This window comes from Strix uralensis, chromosome 12, assembly GCF_047716275.1.
Source record: "Strix uralensis isolate ZFMK-TIS-50842 chromosome 12, bStrUra1, whole genome shotgun sequence".
Lineage (NCBI taxonomy): Eukaryota > Metazoa > Chordata > Aves > Strigiformes > Strigidae > Strix > Strix uralensis.
This window is the reverse complement of record NC_133983.1, coordinates 8,835,724-8,857,759: the sequence shown is the minus strand read 5'-3', so window position 1 is coordinate 8,857,759 and position 22,036 is coordinate 8,835,724. Positions and strand designations below refer to the sequence as shown.

General features: G+C 36.6%; 1 protein-coding gene across 4 annotated transcripts in view; it reads left to right on the top strand.

The window, feature by feature from the left end:
- Positions 1-20,484, top strand: part of ADCY7 (adenylate cyclase 7) — a 66,667-nt gene extending 46,183 nt beyond the window's left edge. For all 4 annotated transcript variants that reach the window (XM_074881385.1, XM_074881382.1, XM_074881384.1 and 1 more), the window contains 18 exons: positions 1,504-1,636; positions 2,903-3,088; positions 3,380-3,423; positions 4,245-4,325; positions 5,334-5,406; positions 6,213-6,310; positions 7,035-7,119; positions 8,729-8,866; positions 10,067-10,129; positions 10,719-10,757; positions 12,212-12,375; positions 13,665-13,746; positions 14,314-14,469; positions 15,189-15,335; positions 15,780-15,887; positions 16,700-16,814; positions 17,429-17,553; positions 17,666-20,484. In XM_074881385.1, the coding sequence (XP_074737486.1) occupies positions 1,504-1,636; positions 2,903-3,088; positions 3,380-3,423; positions 4,245-4,325; positions 5,334-5,406; positions 6,213-6,310; positions 7,035-7,119; positions 8,729-8,866; positions 10,067-10,129; positions 10,719-10,757; positions 12,212-12,375; positions 13,665-13,746; positions 14,314-14,469; positions 15,189-15,335; positions 15,780-15,887; positions 16,700-16,814; positions 17,429-17,553; positions 17,666-17,812 (1,984 nt within the window). In that variant the 3' untranslated portion in view covers positions 17,813-20,484. The remainder of the gene's footprint in view (positions 1-1,503; positions 1,637-2,902; positions 3,089-3,379; positions 3,424-4,244; positions 4,326-5,333; positions 5,407-6,212; positions 6,311-7,034; positions 7,120-8,728; positions 8,867-10,066; positions 10,130-10,718; positions 10,758-12,211; positions 12,376-13,664; positions 13,747-14,313; positions 14,470-15,188; positions 15,336-15,779; positions 15,888-16,699; positions 16,815-17,428; positions 17,554-17,665) is intronic.
- Positions 20,485-22,036: the final 1,552 nt, after the last annotated feature.

Here is a 22,036-nt window from a genome sequence, read left to right as displayed (position 1 = left end):
GCTTTTGGTTATGTGCTGATCCTGGAATCCAGTACGCATTAGAACTGCTGAGAAATCATCGGCGTAGTAATTTAAATGGAAAGAAGTTTGCAGTAAGATCTGAAATGTACTACGGCAGTGTGTGGTTTGAGGAAGAGGGGAGAGGAAGCTTGGTAAAATAGAAAATGGTGGATAGCGAACAAATGTTCTGCCTTTTGAAATAAGTGGAACACCACAGAAAACTTGCTGCAGTACATGACTGTGTTTTAAGACTCAGTTAATACAGACATCACTCAGTATGCCTCGTCTCTATGGGAGAAAATGATGCTTTAGAGCAAGCTTTAAAATTTCAGATTTGAAGGTTCACCTTGATCGCAAAACTACATCATCGAGGTAATTGAAAAAACAGGTTTTTGAGACAATTACCAGTGAACAAATAAAAATATGCATCCTCTATATTCCAGAACTCTTACCTCTGCCTCCAAAAGTATTGAAGAATTTTTTGTTCTTCCTTGTGGGAAGCCACAGCCAGTGGTCTCCAGATCTTGGCTAAGTTATCTTCAGGCAAACCTACATGCAGCATAAGAAAGTAGAGGCTGATGGGACAGCGATCCTGGTGCTCTCTGTAGTTAGGCTGGAGTGCTGCACCCTGTCAGCTTCCATTCTGGAAATGTTCTATTCCCAGCTCTATTCGTCAGCTCTGTGCTGACGGATTGTAGAACCAACAACACAGTGTTTAACCTCTCTCTGTCAAAGAAAAGAGAAAAGCTGTGTGGAGATGAACAATGAGAAAGTAGAATATAAGAAATGCTATTTTATGAACACACTCAAGTCTTCTGATGAGAAATTCTATGGAAAGACATTACTTGTAATTTATATGGAAATATGTGATTCAGGATACTGAGCTAAGTAACGTTTAAGGGAAAGTGTGAATGGGTACAGAAAAATACTAGCTGCTCCCCTTAGAAGTGTGTTACTGTTGCTGCTGTGTTATGCTCTCCTCTGTTTCAGTCAGAAAAGACAGACTTTCAGAATTATCCTCCTAGTTGACAAAAAAACCTCTTCAAGCTTTTTTTCCCGACTTTGTAAGCATCTCCTCCCCTCCCCATGCATTTCTAGCACACGACAGTTGTCACTTCTGTTTTGTGAGCTTTCCCCGCAGCTTTTATCATCTGAAGCAACCTGCCTGTGAGTCTGTCTTGTCAGTCATCAGATCTCCTTTGATCACATTTCTTCTTGTTTCTTGTATGTCTCTGCTTATCTCAATTTAATTTTATGCTGATCCTGTCTCATTTTGGGAAGTGTTTATTAGCATATTTGCTATGAAAGGTGTGTGACAAAAAACTGCAGTAAAGGACTGCAAATATGGTTTTTAAGTACTAGCAGGATTTTGCAGTTGGCTGACAAAGCGAAAGATGGCTGAAAAGCAGAAATGTCAACAGTGGCCACTGAAATGTAAACAAAATGCTTAATGTGACCTTTCTGGTAAGTGTTTGGGTGTCTCTTTCTTTCTCCCCTTCTCAGCCGTGTACACATCACTGAAGCAACATTAAATCACCTGGGCAAAGCTTATGAAGTAGAAGAAGGGAATGGACACCTGAGGGATCCTTACCTTGAATCCATGAATATCAAAACCTACTTAGTGGTTGATCCAAGGGTATGTATATGTTTTTAAACATGTATATTTATTCAGATATATACATACATTTTAAGTACACAGGTGTCTGGTGCACACACCTTTTAATTCAGGAACAGAATTAAAGCATGGTATGAGTCATCTGAGTAGCTTGGATCTGGAACTTCAGATCTGAAAGCACATCCTACTGTTTTATGACATGTCTGTTATCTTGAAGGTAATAAGTATTATGCTGAAACCCCTTATGTGGTCCACTTAGAGTAAAAATACATATTTGATTACGTATTTGTGTGAAGTCTCTCTCACAAATCCAGGTCAGAAGGTGGGATGAAGTCATGAAAGAATACCAGTACTGTGTGGCCACTTCCAGATAAAATATTCTCTGTAAAATAGCTTCTGATATCTTCTTCCTCACTATTTTAGATGTGAGATTCACCTTTTCAAGATGTAAAGTTAGCAACTGTTGATTGCCCCCTTAGAGCCTGGTAACTGCTAACACCTGGAGTATTGCTATTTTGAACTGGCTTGTGGTTGATAGGTAAAATATTTCAAAAGAAAAAAAATGAAAATGACAAACTTATTTCCTTCAGAATCTTTAAAGGAAGGAACAGTATTGAGCCACTTTTAATTAGCACGGACTTAATCTTATCTTTGTTGCATGTTTTATGTAGTAAACACTACATGTACACAGCACATATTCTCAGAATGAGGATCTAAGTCTATTAAAATGGTCCCTGCTCATTCGAAGATACCTGTGAAATGTTAGAGAATAACCAGTCATTGATGTATTGGTTTATTCTGTAGTTTTAGCTTCCTTGTAGACCCACGGGGTATTGCTCTATACCCTGTATATACTACCTGACTCTTCACATGTGATGTAGGGATATAATCTAATGTTGAGTCTGTAACTTGTGGGTTCTTCTCCTAACCATTGGTTTGATACGCCCTAGCTCAGGAATTGGGAATCTTTTTCCCCTGCTGTTGTGCTGACTGCATAAGATCCTGTGATCTTTTGCATCATCGTAAATAAACCAGGAAGTTTGAATGTTGTAGTGTTACAAGGAAAGGCTTGTAAAGGCAGCTACAGCAAAATTATTATGTCATGATTTGCTTTAGCTCACATTAATTAAATGAGATAAAGGAATCGAGGTTGGCTGGCACATTGCTGATAGTCATTTAGAGTCCCTCTAAATAGCTAGATTGTATAGTCCTAAACCACTCAAGTGGTTCATTTCTTAGTACTTTGTATAATTTTCTGTTTCTAAATGAGTGTGTTTTTTCTGTTAGTCCAAACAATGCATATCAAACAATCATCTCCCTAAAACAAGAGTTAATGATGGGCTGAAGATGCGAGCATCTGTTCGGATGACACGTTATTTAGAGTCCTGGGGAGCAGCCAGGCCCTTTGCCCACCTGAACCACAGAGAAAGTGTGAGCAGTGACTCGTCAAGTTCACAAGGAAGGCGAAGAAAGGTGAGGTTTGAAGTAGTGATTGTTATCCTATAATTGCAAACAAAACAAATGGGGTTTTGTGGCTGAATTTCTGCTGTTACTCTTGGTGTCAAATGTGTACATAGAACTAAGAAGGTATCTGCAAGAAAATATTGCTGGAAAGGGTTGATTTTGTAAGCCTTTCTATGAGAATGGTTCTTGATTTTTATTTGTGAATAAAAATGTTTTTGGCAGCTTCCTGAGGTTTAATTTCAATAGTTGTTTGCCATTTACCGAGTGTGTAACTTATTCTTAATTCCCTGTTTGATTTAGGAAATACCTTTGTGTTCCACTGGGCGCCAGAGAACTTCTGATAGGTTTGTCAAGTACTTTCTTTCTTAAAAATATATGATCCTGTGCTCCTCTTGCAGTTCAGTGTACTGTAAGCATGTGATCTTTTGGTTGATTAATCACTGTGTGTGTGGTATTCCTGCATTAGAAAGATTAAGCTAGATCTTTGGCCTTTAAAAGACTTCTCAACTCACGTTTGTTATTGTTAGAAGTCTAAAAGGAGTTTCCCCACCTTGGTCTTACTAGCCCCTCAGTCATTCCGGCTGTATTTTGCTTTATGGGCTGTAGCAGGATAGAAGGGAGTAGGGAAGTAAGAGACCTAAAGAGCAGTGGAAAACAAATCAAAACACCTCATATATTGTGTACATGTATATATTTTAACTGCTTGTGCTACCTCAGCTTTTAGTTTTCTCACTCATAGATGCTAGATTTGTTTGTAAGTATTACAGTACAAAATAAATAGTTTAACTTAATAAGTAAATATATTTTACAAGCTATGTCTTTGGTTAGTAGCATTAATGTATGCCATCGTCGTGTAATAAAGAATTGGCATATGTAGAATTGCTTACAATGGTACCTGTGTCACTGAGTTAACGAAGTAGATGATTTTAGGTTGTGAAGCATTCTCCTAGTTTATCAACATATTGTCTTGAAGAATGCATGATTTGAGTAACTAGAGAAATGCTTAGTAAAGTGCTCGTGGATGTATACGTTTGCCAGTTTGGAGCATTCTTGTTTAGCTTGTCCTTGATAGCTTACCCAATTGTGTACTGAGGCAGTGTGGTCCTCTGTAGCCATTCATTGTTTCTGAATAGCATTTGTGACATGGACTTCATTTCATTCTCAGAAACTCATCTCAGAAGGGAAGGATAGAGGAAGATATTTATGATGAAATGATGTCAACCATTGAGGGCCTCAGTTCAACTAAGTATGCAGTATTTTATTTTTTTCTTCATCTTTTCTTGGGGAATAATCTGCATTCTCAATTTTAAGTCTAGATATAAAATTTACTACTTAAAAATTAAAAGTTACCGGAATTTTTGTCTTGCCTTTTTTTGGTCTTTGTTTTTTACTTATTTTAGTTCCTTGGTTTTAATTTGAATATGATGAGAGTATTACTGCATTATTATAGCAGGAAGCCAGTGGTTAGTCTAGCTGTTCAATGTAGTATAGAACTATGAAATAGCAAAATTATTGCTTTGTTTCTTATGACTGACTGAAGTAATGAGCTGAACTGGGATAGGAAGTTAATGTTTGTGTTCTGTTTATTAAAACAAGATGTGTCAGGAAATGGGGTGCAATCCTGATCAAAACCTGAGTATAAAGTCAATACACAGTTTTGGGGTGTAGTAATAAAATTGCTTTAGTGTCTGGTTTGCTGAAGGTAAAATGGTCTAGCAGTAGCAGGTGGTGCATTTGGCACTATATTTGCATTTGAAAGCACACAAACACAGGCAAAATTGTTGGTTTTTTAAAAATTTAAAACACAGTATTTAAAGTCCTATCAAATGTAAAACAGTGAATTTGGGAAGAAAAACTCTTTTCTTTCATCTAAGCTATAGCAAGGCTGTTACCACTGTACCTCAGCTAATAGGGGCCTGATATTATTTAGGAGAAGTTTTTTGAGGCTGTGAGCCATTGCTAACATCTGCTATTATACTTTCCTATTTTTAAACCTTAGTGAAGGTCTGGGGTTATATTTTGCATGTAACTGGCAGACGCTGCTGTCTGTGAGTGTTCTGGATCTGCCTGTCAGCTACATAAAACTGTAACCGCTCATATGTTATGAAACACAAAGACCTTGCAGAACTGTCAAATGTGTGTAAAACAGTGGCACCTCCACACTGTAAGCTGTGGAGTCTCAACTATGGCAATGCTTCTGCATACTCTCCTTGGCCTGTTGCGTACATTTTGTAACATGTGTTTCTGAATGCAGTCCGTGGTGTGGCAAATCAGATGACTTCTGTGGATTTTCACTGATTTTTGCAGAACCTGGTCTTGAAAAAGAGGTTGGTAAAAGCAAAATAATCCTTTCTGGTTTTTGATTGGCACTTCAGAGCAGCATAAGAATGTATTTGAAACTGTCTATTTTCATTCTGAAATTGGATTCTGGAGGTGACTGCACATCCAAAGAGGTTTTTGGTAACTAATGGAAAGCAGATCTCATGATTTGAGTGGGTCATTCTTCCTTGAGAATGCTAATTCTGTAGATTAAAGGCAATTGTCTCTAATCTGTGGTTAAATTCTTGCTATAGTTAGTAGGAGTTTGGCAACTTTACTTTTGAGAGTTCTTCATATAGTAATGAGATTTATTTAAAAAAAAAAAAAAAAGTATTTCTGCATCCATAAGGAAAATACTTTGCTTTCTGCAGTTGTTTCAATCGAAGTATAATACTGTTATTTGTTAGGTACAGTGTACTACTACTGTTTGAATAACTTCTTTACTGTGCTGTGGTGTACTGTATGTAGTTAGTGCAGAGGGGGTGTATATATACACTTTAGGTTTACTTCTTTGTATTGCCTTTTTTCATAAAGATTTTGACTGTGCACCTGTGAAGTGCTGATTTACATACTCAGTGGATTTCCCTCTGAAATCCTTCAGATTTTCCCTCTGAAATTATCCTTTGGACTGGGCTATTTTTCTTGACAGATGTTCAAGTGAATTTTATTTGGTGGTTTTCTTTTGTTCTTTTTTAGTTCTACATATGTTTTTAATAGTAGAGTATAAATTTACATATATATGTCATCTCAAAAATGTAATGAATTTAAAAAACCCCGGAATTATTCTTAAGATTTATTATAATCTATGTTTCAGTATCGCACCATTCCTATTCTAAAACTGAAGAGTTACTTCGCATGTGCCAGTTTTGTGTTCCTCTGTATATTTCTGGTACAGATGTTTATAATGCCAAAGTAAGTGTCAGTATTTTAATAATTTATGACTCAAATTAACCAATAGCTAAAGTGAAACTCATGTGCATGAAACTTTTTAAAGTCTTCTGGAGTTCCTGAGGGTTTACATTTAAGAAACGTAACACCTTTTAGGACTAATTTACCCCTTAATAAAGGAGTGCATTCACATTGTTGGTATGAGAGCCTAGATATCAGTATGAAAATAAAACAGAAATATTTCTTTAATATTGTGTTTGCTTAGTACACACAGGGAGATGATCAGTTAAGTGAGAAATACTATTTTATAGGAATAGTTGGCTGTAAGCATTGAGTGAGCAATAGAAAAATGGGATTAGCTGGTTAAAATGTGCTCAGTGATCCTTTTGTCTGTAGAGATACAGGGAGGGAACTTTGAGCTTGTTCTCATACTTCCAAGAAAGCAAATGTTTGATAATTCTGAAGTTTATGGCCTATTTGTTTTTCATGACTGTTGCAGTGCAATTTCCATGTGGTTTATGCATGGGGTAGTTGTTCAGGCTGTCAGTGAGTAGTAGAGTATCTTAAAGTAGTATTTGTGCAACAGAGCAACAGTAACCTGTGCAATGTTATGGTCATCCAGTGCTATTAGAAGAAAAAACTATATTTAAATTTAGAGAGCCACTGTTAGCAAGCATTAGTCTGAATTGTGGTTTGAAAATTTTTTTCATTTAACACTGGTTTGTTTAATGCTTTCTCTTCTGTTTAGAACTGCAAAACTAGGAATTTCCTTTGGCATTGTTGCAGTCATCATTGTTCTTATTTTGCTTGTGTGCTTTGCTGAGAAGTTTATGGTAAGTTTATTTAAATAAAAAGCTTGCTGTTTTCAAAAGTGGATGGATATAATTTGACAGCTTCGTTGATCTTTTAGGATGATGAGTTAAGCTGTTTATTTCAGGAGTTACAGGAGCCTTGAACCTTATTTTACCAGAAAATTTAATTGCCTGAGATAGATTTTCATGTCTGAAAATTCTCACTGTAATTCAGAATTATTTAGGTGCCAGAATAGATGGGTAGGGGGGAGTAGGAAGATACTAAGACTTGCTAAGTGGGGTTGGGTTTTTTAAATTTATTTTTATGTTTGTCCTTAAAAGTAATTTTGATTGTAAACCCTGATATTTTCTATACTGGAAACAATATTAAAAGCAAAATAAGTTTGAATGCAAGGTTAGTTTTCATAATTGTTTATAAAGTCACATGAAAATTACAAACATGAATAATTTATTGACAACAATTTCATAGCTGTTAGAATTCCAAATACACCATTACATCAGTTAGGACACATTACATTTGTAGTTCCTTTTTCTTTGCATTATTAAGTGTATGCAATTACTGTTAAAAAAAATATAGTGACATAGAGTTCAATGATAAAAAAAAAAAAAAATCCTTCTCCAGTCCCAGAACTGTCTGAAGGCAGGGGTGGGAGAGGGAAGGGATTTAAGAGAGTTTCTTACACTCACCAAATCTATGTTGTGCCAGACCAAGGGTGAGAGGGGATTCGGAAGTTCTGTTGAGGACATGACATCATCATTCCATTGCAGAGTGGTCATGGTGGTCTTCCTGGAAAACTGCCGCAGGAAGAAATGGTCTCTCACAGAGCCAGGTTCAAGTTGTGTGAAAGGGAAAGGAAAAAAAACATTGCGCTCTGTACATGGGATAAAGTCTTATGATTAATTTAAAAGTACAGTTAGATAGCATGTATGGATTTTATGTTTGTATGGTGTTTCTATATATATGAGTGGATAGATTTTTATATATTTTTATATATGTGTGTCTATGTAGAGGGAGAGAGGTGTGTGTATATGTATGCACGTATAGTTTCTACACATGTAAAAACACATGCAGAAGAGAAAAAGAAAATTCCAAGATTGCAATTGCATCAGACTTGAACTTTAGGCTGGGAGTGTTTTGGTATAGCATCGCTGAATAGTGCTTCCCATCGTTAAAAGTATATGCTTGACTGGATGTTTTTCTCTACAGCAACAAATGGAGAATATAAGAGTGGCAAGAAAGGGGACTGTGATTTCAGTTTAGTAATCTGAAAATGTACTTCCAAATACAATATTATAGATCTATAACTAAAAAGTACAACATAGGTTATCATTATATTTTTAGTAACGTTTCTCTAGAACTTCCAATCAGATCATTTTGTATTTTTAAAGTAGAAATTCAGAAAATTTTAGCACCTTGCCTCTTTGAAATAAGGAAGCGTTATCTCTATTTTCAGTTGTGGAAAGACATTAGGTGTTTAATCTGAATGACTAGATTCAGAGTTCTACAGTAGGATTCCAATGAAGACTCTTGACACTCCTGCAGAGAAAAAGTATTTTCTATTTAGAAATATTTCTTCACATGTATCAAAGTGTTATCCATGTTACTGATATAAACTAATTTTGTTTACAGAAGTGTTGCTCAGAACAGTGGCCTTTCCTACGCCGTCTTTGTGCTATCTCAGAAAAGGTGGAAACAATGCCTTTACTTAGGCTTCCTTTAGCAGTCATCACTATAGGTGCCTTGCTGGTTATAGCCATTTTTAATTTGGTAAGTGTAATCGCATTATCTTCATTCGGTGAATTTACTGTAACATTGACAGTTTAAGTAACTTCCTTTATTCTTTTCATCAATACTGTGCTTTTTGCTGCTTTTTCTAATGTCTGATTCACGAGTTGATTTATGCAAGGATAATGCGTGATGTCATGTAAAAGCATTAAAAGTAAAAACTCCCAGTTTGTAGAACTAAAAGTACATGTGATAGACTTGAGTTCTAGTTTACACCATCTTTCCTTGCTTTCAAGTTGTCATTTATAATTACTTTGGACTGTAATCCTCATCACTAAGATGGTCTTCCTTTTTTCTTAATGCAAGTTTAAATGTTTGGCTGTAGCAGGTAGAAGTTATTAAGCAGTTTATTGTGCTGTTTGCACTAGCGAGTAATAGTGCAGATGGGGAAAGGGAGAATATAGCTTGGCTCTCTTCTAAAACCAAAGACGTTGGGGGTAGTTACTGCTAGACTAAGATGCAAATGGCGTCTGTCTTTTAACTTTAGTTTGAGTGTTGTATTGCACCTGCAGTACATAACATTTGCAAATAGCTCTGTGGAATAACCTCATGCTCAAGGCCACTCTGCTGTGGTTTTTTTTAAACAAGGTTTATGTGACACATGATGTTAACAGTTAAAGCTATCTGATAGCTAGCTACTAAAAGTGTTGTCCTCTGATCCCATGTGCTTGGTCTGCCATTATTCTGATTCCACGGGGAGTTTATTCTGAAAGCTGTACTGCAGAAAATGCTTAATTTTCTTTTGTAGGGTTGTTTTTCTGCTGGCTTAGGTCCTTGAATTGACTCACAGTGGTGTCATGTGAACACCACCAGAGACAGCCTAACAGGAAGGAGGAACAGCAGCTGTGAAACTGAGGGGTGAGACAGAACCACATGTTTGTGCCAGTTAGCTGTCAGATTAGCATAGCCATAATATTTTTTTTTTTACCCAAAATTTAAAAATAAGTAAGGAAATACTTGACAGTTTTAACCCTCTTGCACCTTGTGTGTGCATGTATGTTTAGTACAACTATATGGGATATCATTGTATTTCAACATTTATATTGCAGTAGCACTGAAAGGGCAACCAGATCAGGACTCATTGTATACTATATGGAGAAAAAACTTAAAATTAGTGACTACATGCTAACTAGTTTCTATGGTGGTTTTGTTGTTGGTTTTTTTTTTCCCCAATAAATCAAGACTACTGAAAAGAACAAACCTGCAAACTTTACTGGATCTAATGACCTGTGTGCTGCCACCTATGTGAGTACTGTCTTAACTTCTAAGATTAAAATGAAATGAGTCATGGATGGTGTGTATAATATAGATGGATGGCAGCATTTTGATATCTTTATAAAAAGATAGAATATTTAAATCATTGAACACAAAGACTTACTCATGCCACAAGGCAGTTCTAGGGATATTTTCTATCATTAGCTATGGATTTACTGTGCCTCTTTTAGGGATTTTGAAAAGTCTGGAGTACTTGTGGATAAAGCTGAAGTCTTGGCTTATTTTGGTTACTCAGCACCTTTGACAGGTGTTCTCTAGCATTTCTGTAAGGATAGATTCAGCACTTACTAATGACACAAAAGGATTATTTGGGAGGGTTTCGCTTTTTATCTCTTTAATCCCAAAGTAGCATTCTGTTTTGAGATCATCCAAATGTTTGGGATGCTCCTTTGTCACCTGGCTGCCCCTTTAGATGATGGACATGTTTTTGAACAGTGCACAGCAGGTTGTGTGAGGACCGTTTCATTCAAGTCCTTATGGCAAATGATAAATTACATATATATATAATGCACACTGTACTCATCTGGTAATTTTCTGTTCTTGCATGTCTGTAAATCAGCCTTTTGGAAACACAACTCAATCCTGCATTGAGGAAACTGTAAGTAGTGAATACATGTTACTTTAAAACCCAGATCTTTGAATTTTGTATATAATATTGACAATTGGCAGGTTCTGTTGCTGTATAAAACACAGCTTTTTTTAAGTAACTGACAGCAGAAAAGTTCTTCATGAAATCAAGATGTTTCAGGTGCTGTTGCTGTGCTACATGATGTATGGCATTGCAATTTTTTGACATTTCAGACTTAAAAGTAGATCTAAAACTGAGGAAAAAGCAGAAGAACGGGATGATGATTGTGTTTGAGTTTGAGAAATGAAAGCTGTACTTGCCAGTGTCCCAGTAAAGTATCTTGATAGAGTGAAAGGGTTTAAATGGCCAACAGATCTGTGTCAGTGTTCTCGACATAGCGGTTTCTTTTTCAGAGGTTTGGCTTCAGGGCTGTAACTATGAGTGTTCGTTACCTTTTGGAGGTTAGACTCAATGCCTTTAGGAGGACAGAGTTGGTATAGTTACTATATGTTACTATAATAACTATATGTAACTATAGTTACTATATATTAGTATGTGGGCTCTGATCCTGAGTTGCCCCATAAATCGTTCTGGTTTCATTCACTTCAGCAGAAATGTTAACTGTTAGCTAATCTCCTAGATCTTTGTTAGGTCTGTGCTATTATGGGTGAAAAACTGTGCTTTGTACATAAAGAGAAATCAACTCTTGAGGAGCAGAAGCTGAGGTAATTTTGGAGTTGTTTGTAGTCTAAAGTATGCTAGCTCAGCATCTTATACCTCTGTGGGCGGCTGCAGGGAGCAATCCTGTCTGCGCAACGCACTTTGTACCACTTGACAGTTATAATGCTCCCAGCTGCATGCTGACCTTGGACACCTCTCCTGACCTGCAATTCCTTGGGGAATTTTTTCAGTAATTCCACTAGATAATGGCCCTAGCTTGATAATGGTTGTTAACATCAAAGTTCTTATGAAGCAGCTGTGTCTAAGGTAGGGTAGCAGGTCACGGTCTTCACATGTTACAGGTGGGGAAGGTGGGAATGTAGTATCTGCTTAAGGTTACACTGTCAAAAAGAGGTCAGAAATAGGGCCAGAATGCTGGAGTTCCTCGTTCAGAGACTGTTCACTGGACTGTGATCTACTTTAGGTTAGTCGTGAACTTTAAATAATAATTGCTTGAATTAATAGCCTTCAGAAGATAAATTCTCAACACTTCATTTTTTTATCTGACACTGCTTATGTGGGTGTGATGCTTTTTGTTTAAATCTTTTTGTTTGTCTTTAACAAATTAAAAAAGTAACTAAGAAAGTATTAAGTTCAGGCTTCTAGTGCAATTAAAAATAAAGCTTTAAGTGTATTTAGCAAGTGATTGTAATTTATTCTATTTAAATTACAATGATCATGAACTTAGTATTTGCTCTGTTTTGAAAGTCTCTTAGGCATAAAGCCTGAATAATGCAACTGCTCTTTAAATTCTTCTTTTACAGTACTATGCTTACTGCTGCATATTGGGGTTCATTGCTTGCTCGGTATTTCTTCAAATGAGCTTCGAGCTCAAAGTTCTCCTCCTGTCCATTGCTGTGACTGTGTACCTCATCATTTTTAATACCCTTCAGCATAGAAACGTGAACTTCTATGGCAACAGTACCAGGTGCAGTGTAAAGTTTCTTATAATTGACAATAATATTTGATTAAAGGAGGTGTTATATTTTTGTACACTTACTGGAATATTGAAATATCAAAATCATGTAAGTCAGACGTTACAAACCTTCCTGTAAAGTTAATGACATGGAAATCATATTAGACCATACAACCTTTTTTCTTTTCTTTTCCTTTTTTTTTTTTTTAAAGAAACTGTGTGTGTTCTGAAAAATTCTGTAGTAAGGCTTCTGAGATCTCTGAAAGCTTAGCTTACATTAAAGACTAGGGGATAGAATATTAATCTCATAATAAGGTTGATCTTCTGTTAAACTATGAAGAAAAGTCTTGCTAAGAGTCTGATGCTCAAGCTCTGCTTGAGAGACATTGCTAGTCAGTAGGATGGTGAACTCTTCATTTACTTACCTTACTAACTGCACATATTTTGAAAAGTAACCGCAATTTACCTGATCTAATTGAATAAACTATAAAAATACTTAAAGAGAAATCATGTGGAAGGGTTTTACTTTTCATTTGTAGGTCTTTCTCAGATTCTCAGCATAGGTTTTTAGCTGAAGATTACGATAAATTTATTTTGCAGAGGCTAACTGTGAGCTGTCAGCACAGCTTTTTTTTAATCTTTTTTAAGCTGCCTAAATGAGCTCTTCATTTGGCCTCTTAATCCCAGGCTATTCATGAGAATTTAGTTTGATGCATTTGTGAACATTAATAGATGTGGTAAGACAGACTGATCTTACTATGAAATATGAGTGGCGTCTCAGATTTGTATGGAACCATATGTAGGTGTGATTTAATGGCTTTGTTTTAGCAATTCAGGTTTTTATTTGTTATCATCTTTCTACAAATAAGAAGGTTCCTTTTCCTACTTCAAGGTTTTGTTGGCTGTGTGTTTGTGGGGCAGTGTGGGGTGCAAAGCTGCAACTCAATGCGATGGAAATTAAGATGGCTGCATTAAGATAAAGGCATGTTTCCTTGAACATCGATACGGTAGCTATGTAACAAGGTTTCAGCACCCATTTTGTCATTACGTGAAATGCAGTTCATGTACTGAACGGAATGATAATCCTTTCTCGTTATTAGGATAGGACTGATAACGAGGCAGCCACTGGCACAAATGAACAATGGCACTGGTGGTGTATGTCTGAATAAAGACACCCTCTTCTGCTGTGCTCTTCTTCCCCTTCCCTTCCCTTCCCTGCCCCCCCCCCCCCCCCCCCATGCCATAATCATGTCGATTTTCTTAGAGGATACAGATGACTTTGTATTGCTTTCTCTTTCCAGGCTTTTCATCAGAGAGCCAAGGATAACAACTAATTTGTATCTGGTTCTATTTTACATAACCCTAATTTTACTTGCAAAACAGGTATGTATTTAAAAAGCAATAGGTTAGTTCTTTTACTTGCAGCAAGTTGATTTACATAAAATGCAAAAGCATTGTTCATTGAAATTGTGCACTAAATTTTTATCTTTTTTTATATTCTTGTACTTAGTTGTAGATAATATACTTACTTGTACTTAGTTATAGATAATGCAAAAATTTTTACTGTGAAAAAGTGGGAAAATGTTTATATTTTTCAATAGTGTTTGCATTACAGAAGTCAGAACTTTTAAATTCTTCCAGTTTGGATTGATCTGTATTTATGTCAGTATTCATTTTAAATCAAGGCAGTAGTTCAAGATAAAAATAATCACCACATTATTAAAATGTCATTTTGGTAAATACACCTGATGGTACCTAAATGGCATTCATTCATACTGACTGCTTCATATTTTCCTGACCTTCATTCTCAAAGCACATTTTTCATAACTATATAGGCTCAAAAGGCCTTGAAGAAACTTTATTGCTAACTACACTTTTTGAATAAATTAACTAATATTTTTCAGCGAGATATTATATGGATTTAATTTATTGTACTTGGTCCCTTTGCAGATTGACTATTACTGTCGACTGGATTGTCTGTGGAAGAATAAGTTTAAAAAAGAACATGAACAGTTTGAAACGATGGAGAATGTTAACAGGCTTTTGCTGGAAAATGTACTTCCAGCACACGTTGCTGCATATTTCATTGGTGAAAAACGAAATGAGGTATGTTTAATCTCTACTATGTGAAGGACAGTAAATTGTAATTCTGAGACATAGAATGTCATGCTAACAAGCACACAGAAGACTATAAGGTTCTGCACTCTTTGCTTCTTGTTTGTACTCCCAAGACCTTTGTAAAACCAAGAATCTGCTATCCAGATGGCCTCAAAAAAATGCAAACTTTTATTGTCACTCTCTGAAATCTGTTTTCAGAATTGGTAGTTCGGCTTCAGGACACAGTTTGAGTTTGGCAAATATTTAAAAAGGATTTCCTGCTTTCCAAAGACCATATTTTACCAGAGAAGATAGGCCTTCTTTTTAAAGAAGTTAGTTGAAGAACAGATGGTAACAACTCCTTGGTAACAACTTCAGTCAGAAGTTAACCGATAATGATTTATTTTTTTTTAAGACATCCATCTTACTCTGCTGGCATGTCATCAGAATAAATATTGCTGATTTTACACTCATGGTAAGTGTCAGAAGACTGGCACTGTCCAGAATAGATGAGAATCTTTAATATACGTAGATATCTCAGTTTTTCTTTAGGGCAAATCAACTTTGTTAATGTTTCTGATAAAATAACAGATGCCCACTGTAAAGTACTGCAGTTGACTTCACAGGAAAACTAATTTGATTACTGGTTACAAACAATAATCATAGTTTTGAATACCAGTGGTGAAAGGTGACTGCTGACAACGTGTGACTATGTTGTTTTCCTGTAGGACTGGTACCATCAATCTTATGACTGTGTCTGTGTCATGTTTGCATCGGTACCGGATTTTAAGGTGTTTTATACTGAATGTGATGTCAATAAAGAAGGCCTGGAATGCTTGCGGCTGTTAAATGAAATCATTGCTGATTTTGATGAGGTAATTAGGCTTCTGGCAAAAATGGACTGGATTACATATTTACTGCAAAATAAAATGTTTCACTAGATCTTTGAGCATGGGGGGAGGGGGGGGGGAAGGCTGTTAAACTGAACTAGTATTCTGACTTAAGCCTTGCAATCTTGAAAGATACATTCCCATCTCATGGGGTTTTTCAATTGCATTATCTAATGCATTAGTAGCATGGTTTGAAACTCCTGAATTTCAGGACTTCATTTCAGTACTTCGGTGCTTTTATTTCTCCTGTTTGCAGGTAGAGCAAAGCTGTGAAACTGATCCTCAGTACTTTATCTAACCTTCATGTGATTGATAATATTCCTAGAGATGTTTAATTCTTATTGCAGACAGTATAAGATTTCTGGTTAAATCCCACAATGAAATATGGTATTTAAATCTCAAGTTTCTATTTTCCTTCCCTTCAAACAGCTCTTGCTAAAACCTAAATTTAGTGGTGTTGAAAAAATAAAAACCATTGGAAGCACTTACATGGCAGCAGCTGGTCTCAGCGTTACTCCAGGCCAAGAGAACAACCAGGTACATTGTCTCTGAAATCTGTCTTTGGTATTCTCTGTGTACATTGGTTACACTCAAAGTAACAAAATGTAATGTGATAAAGTAAATCACCAAGAGTGACTTTCTGAAATGTGGGAAAAGGTGAGAGAAGTGTATTGTTTGTGTATTGTTTCCTCCTGAATTCACTATTTATCTCCTAGTTCAATTTTTTTTTTCCTAAGCAGGTATTGTCTGTAACCCCAGCATACTTTTTACATCTTTAATCTTTGATTCCAGTAGCTTAACATTTCTAGATGCATAACAGAATAGCTCTAATAATAGGGAAGTCAAAGAATGGGCCAAAGAAAGGCCATCTCAGAACTGGACAGTAAGCTTTTTGTGATACCTGAGAACTGGCACGAAAAGAGGATCCTCAAGTGCCACATTAGATCTGAATCTGAAACTGTTTGTCACCCAGAAGAATTAAAACCAATTTCTGTACTCAGGCCTGCTTTCACTATAGGAGGTTTGTGTATGACTCTAGGATGCATGTATCTAACATATACAAAACATGTAAAATTAAATCTGGAATTCTGAAAGACAGACATAAATTCATTATAAAATTTAACCATATCATGCTTGTCACCTCATAGCCATTCCAATTGAATTTAATGTAGCTTTTAAAATCCATTTTGAATGTTTGTTGAACTGTGCAATTCTGCATAGTCACAGGGATGAGTGGACTCATCCTTATATACTTTATTCACTAATAGTACTGCTTTGGAATAGTAGCCTGACACAACCATCTGTGTTGTAATTTGATCATTACTATGTGTGTGTTGTGAATTGCATAGGATAAGGAAAGACAGCATGCTCACATTGGGATTATGGTGGAATATGGAATTGCCTTGATGAGTAAACTGGATGGCATCAACCGACATTCCTTTAACAATTTCCGCTTACGTATTGGTAAGTTCAGTTTGTGAACAACGTGAACCCTGCAGCTCCGTAAAAATTAAAAATGAGGTAGGATGACTTAGGTAAATTGCTGAGTGCTGTGGAGACCTTCTTGACACTGAACACAGTATTTGGATGAATATAAAATGCTGGATAGCTGGAAGTAGTATTGTCTAGTCCAGTTTTTTTAATATGCCAAGCTCCTTCGTGGATGGGCTTTTCTAATCCCTGGAGGGAGCAGCTGGATGAGTTTGGAGAAGATTAAAAGGCGCATGAAGAGTGAAGTACCCTGTTATCACCTGTTGACTAAAGGACAATCTTGTCATTATACAAATGTTTATTTCTATATACCAGAAGTAGAAAAGGAAGAATTTAGCTTGGTATGAACTTTGCCCTAGCTCTTTCTTGGACTTACCATTTTACAGTGAAAGAGTCACTTCACATCTCTTGAGCCTCAGGACTAGTATTTCTAGAACAATGGTAATACGGATTGCTAGAAAAGCGTTGCAGGGTTAAGTTCTGGGGTTTTTTTTCCCCCTGAAGCTCATGACTTACGGCCTATAATGAAGGTCGATATCCCATAACTTTCTGCTTCAGTTGTGACACCTGCTTTTGTTTATGCTAAGGGATAAATCATGGCCCTGTGATTGCTGGTGTGATTGGAGCCCGGAAACCTCAGTACGACATTTGGGGCAACACTGTTAATGTGGCTAGCCGAATGGAGAGCACGGGGGAACTGGGGAAAATCCAGGTAAACAGATCAGCCTTGGCATGTCTAAGAAATTATTTCTAATTGGTTATGGATTTTTAAAAAATGTGAATACTCAGAAGAATTTCATCAGAGTTTCTAATTCTTTTCAAAGGTTACAGAAGAAACAAGTAAGATACTGCAGGAGTTGGGATATTCATGTGAATGTAGAGGACTCATTAATGTCAAAGGCAAGGGAGAACTGAGGACTTACTTTGTTTGCACTGAGACTGCCAAATTCCAAGGTATGGGACTGAACTGAGGCTACAATGATGTTAATCAAAATAGACTTAGAACTGCCTCCCTTCTGTGAAGACTTAGAATTTCCCTCCTTATGTGAAGGACTTTATTCTAAAAACATATATACTATTCCTATTTCTTCAACATCTCAAGATGAGAGAATTTTTTTTTTTTGAAAGAAGTTCTGAAAAGTTCCTAGAAGACGTGCAACAACCAGTCTGAAAAAGACTACCTTTTCCTGAAATTATTTGAGGATTTGCCTGGAGTTGCCATGGGGCATTTTCAGTTAGTTCCTCCTTACCTGCACTGTGGGAGTCTTAACAGCTCCAGTAACAACACATGTGGATGCACTGCAGAACTCGTTACCACGTTAAAACATTCCGCTGTGTCATTCTCTGACACACACCTGCCTACAGTATTGCCTTTGTCACAGACATGTGAGATGATACTCTGGACACTGCGTATCCCGCTTTAACGCTGAACAGACTTCACAGCAGAAGACAGCTGAATAATGGAAAGAGGAACGCAAGTAAACTCAAATATATCATTTGATAATTGTGCTGAGCTCCTTTGGAAAAAAAACATTAATTGCACAGTATCAGGTCACTTTTTTGTTACCTTCCCCTCCTCCATAAGTACCCTGTATTACACAAATGTTTTCATGACCAACAGCTGTTCAGAAATAACTTTAATCTAGTTCAGAGGTTTATGTTATATTACATGTTCTCACATTTTAAACAGTCACATTAGAGAATGCCTTTAATATTTGGGCTTTAAATTTCAAAAAGTATCTGATCCTGATCCTGAGGAGCACCGAGCACCTGCAGTTTTTCCTGCATGCTTGGTTAGATGAGCTCTGATAACAGCTGGTTTTGCTGCACCAGGCAGGAATTCTGCATGCTGACTGCATTCTTGAAGGCACTTATGGAAGAAAAAATTATCTGTTTTGAATTGTTTGAAGAACAGAACTAATAAGATAGTATTAGAAACAGTAGCAGATACTGTATAAACTACTGCATCTGAGGTGGGGTTTGGGTTTTTTTTCTGTTCTTGTTTCTTCAATTTGACTAGCCACTGGCTGGTTTATATACCTTTTAAAGGCAATGCAGTTTATGAAACAAATTGGGTTTGAAAGTTACAAAATGATGTATGGAGAAGATATATTGATAATGGAATACTCATGTTTCAGCAGAGCCTCAATACTGAAAGAGTGTAGAGCATTAGTAAGATGATCACGGAAATTGACTTGCTGTAACTTAGTTTGTAAAGTTTTTAAGCTGTTAATGGCTTTTGCTAATTTCTAAATTAGCATTTTTCTGCTTTCTGCAGTCACTTAATCTTCGGTGGAGATGATAGTGTTTTCTAAGGCTAACATCTTACGCACTGTGTATTAACTTAAAGATGGATTTCCCCCACCCCCAATACAGCACATGTAGTATGACTAAACAGCACAGTGATTAATGAGTTCAACATCAGTTTTGTTAAGCCTTACTCTTCTACAAATAAAGCAGCATTTACTAATATTTCTGGGTTTAGTACTAAACCATACTGGAGAAGTGTTTAACAAGCAGTCCTATGCACCACTGCTTTCTAATTACTGTGTAATTTCTTTAGAAGATGAAGTGACCATGTTTCAAGACAGGAACAAATCTAAATATCGTCCAACTGTGGATTAAAAATTGTGCTTATAGCCTTTGTCAATTTGGTAGGTCAAAACTGTGTGTGTAGTAAGTCTCCAACACAAAATAGCACATTAGAAAACCTTAGTTTGAGGTTGTCTGGTTCACGTATGGACTCTGCTGAAGAAGGAAGTTTCATACTCGGTGTCTTGTTAGTATAAGGTCAGAGTTGTAGTTGAATAAACTTTCAAGCAGCTTTTGCTACTCTTGTATGTTGTATATGTGCTCAGCAAGTATTTGTTTTGAGATATTTATTTATTGTTTTATAAGGACCATGCATGTGTCAGAGGCTCCTTTCAGCAGTCTTTGATGGCATGTTAGGTAAAGCAACTCTTTGCCTCATGAATATATTTTGAAAAGTGCATTATGCCTATAGATAGAGCTGGCTCTGGAGTGTTTCTGTTCACAGACCTAGTAGAATGTAGATGTAAGTTATCTATGGAAGAAAATTCGCTGTCTGTAACAGCATTTTGAAATGCTTTTGTTTACATTATATTGCCTGTCAGGCTAGTAACTTGCTTGGGTGTAACTTCAACTTAACCTCATTTATAGAAGTGGTAAAAAGAGCAGTAGCTTTCAAACTGGAAGAAGCAGGTTTTAAAAGGCCATTATGCACTTCCAGTGCTCACTCCATGTTGGTGTCCTGTGCAAGGCACACTTGGAGAAGTTAGAAACTGCGTAATGAAAAAGGGGTTGTATCTGAGGATGACTTTGATTTCTCATCAGAACTGGAACTGTATAATAGGAGAGCTACATTCAACCACAGAAAAAAGCTCAATTTAAGAAGCAACTGTATTTAAAGAATGGTTTTCAGCAGTCCTTTTGAGAGCGAACTGTGAAATTTATGATTGAGGAAATAACCTTGTTAGAAAAATCTTCCTTACAGCATTATTGTTTTCTTAGAACTGAAAAAATGGCACTGTATCTAATTTGAAGAGCTAATAATGTCTTGAATTAGCAATCTATTTTAAAGAACAAAATTGGTTTTTACCATTAAATAAAAAACTTCCTGAAACTTGTCTGGTTTTGCAATTATTTTGATGATTCCCATGAAAAGGTGTACCTCTTATACCCCTATAGAGTTAATGAGATTGTTTTTACTCATAAACACAATGTATTTTTTTTTTAAATTTGTGTAAGTAGAAAATACCTAGAGTGACATACTTGTGTTCAACAGATAAAGAATAATTCCAATACTCAGTCTTCTGTCCTCTGTGGCCTCCCACGCTGTATGAAAGGTAAGTGATGGGAAATGAGACGCTGCAGTGTGAGCCAGTAATGATTTGGCTGGCACGGCTGTTGTGCGTCTTGTCTTCTCTTGTAGCATGAAAATGTCTTAAATATTAATGGAAAAATTAATTCCCTGGAGCAGTATTTCAGCTGCGATTACCTAGAACTGTGAAAAAATTCTAGTGGTGACTTTATTAAGAACTATTCTGGGACAACTGAAACTACTGGAGAAAAATCCAGGTTGACGGGTCAACCTTTCTGGAATGAATTTTAAGAATTATGTAAGTTTAAAAATAATTAAACACTTCTGGAACTGTTTTTAGACAGGAGGAAGGGAGTGTAAAAAAGATGTTGGCCATAAGACTGGGATTAGAGGGTGGAATTCATGATTATGCTTTGCCTTTAAGCTACTTCTTAGTTCAATTCCATGCCAGCACACTAATCAGAGGGAGCTGAAACACCGCGTGTCTTTCCTGTTTGGGTCCAAGGTTATACTGGAACCAGGGGGTAAAAAGGAGCACCATTTTAAAAATAATTAAGAAATGCCTGTGGTAGAACCTATGTATAGTCGTGTGAGAGTGTGTGAAAGTGACAGACAAGCACAGGGCAGAGCCTCCATGTCCAGGAGTCACCGGCTCCATGTGTGATACTGCAGAGGTGCCCGAAAGCTGTAGTGGCAGCTGCTTGGGCTGCAGGGCTAGTGAATACGGAGATTAATGCTGAGAGTGCTCGAAATATGCTCTCCTTTCTGATAAGCAAGACTGCAATCATTATCCAGATAGCGTTTAGGAATACCTCCAAGTAGTAAGAATTGTCTACGTGAGTCTCTCAGAGTTGACTGTACTATATTAAGGTGGTGTTCTTACTCACTGGCACCAAGTAGGATTGTTAGGCTCACCTCGTCATGGCACATTTCTAAGCTTGCCCTTGAGTTTCAGAATACTCTGAGCTGCTGGCATTGTTTCTCTAAGGGGAGATTCATCCACATTCGATGTCTCACAAAGCTGATCTTTTGTTAATTAACCAGGCTACGTCAGTTTTATTTAAAAAGTTTGTTTCTCTTCCTCATGATTGTAAGAGTTGCACAGTAACTTTAAAAAGGGAAACTTGCCTGTTCAGATACTAATGATTTTTGCCCCAACCAGGTTCAAAGACAGTCTATACATTACTTTAGAAACTTTTGGTTGAGTGTCTGCAGCATATAAAGGCACACTTTGACTTTTCCAGATACTTAACAATCTAGGAAAAGTCAAATGCTGAAGTGGTGCTTTAAAAATTAAGGAATGCAAAAAGAATAATTTAGTGCATTTATGTAACAGAAGTAACTCTAATAGAAA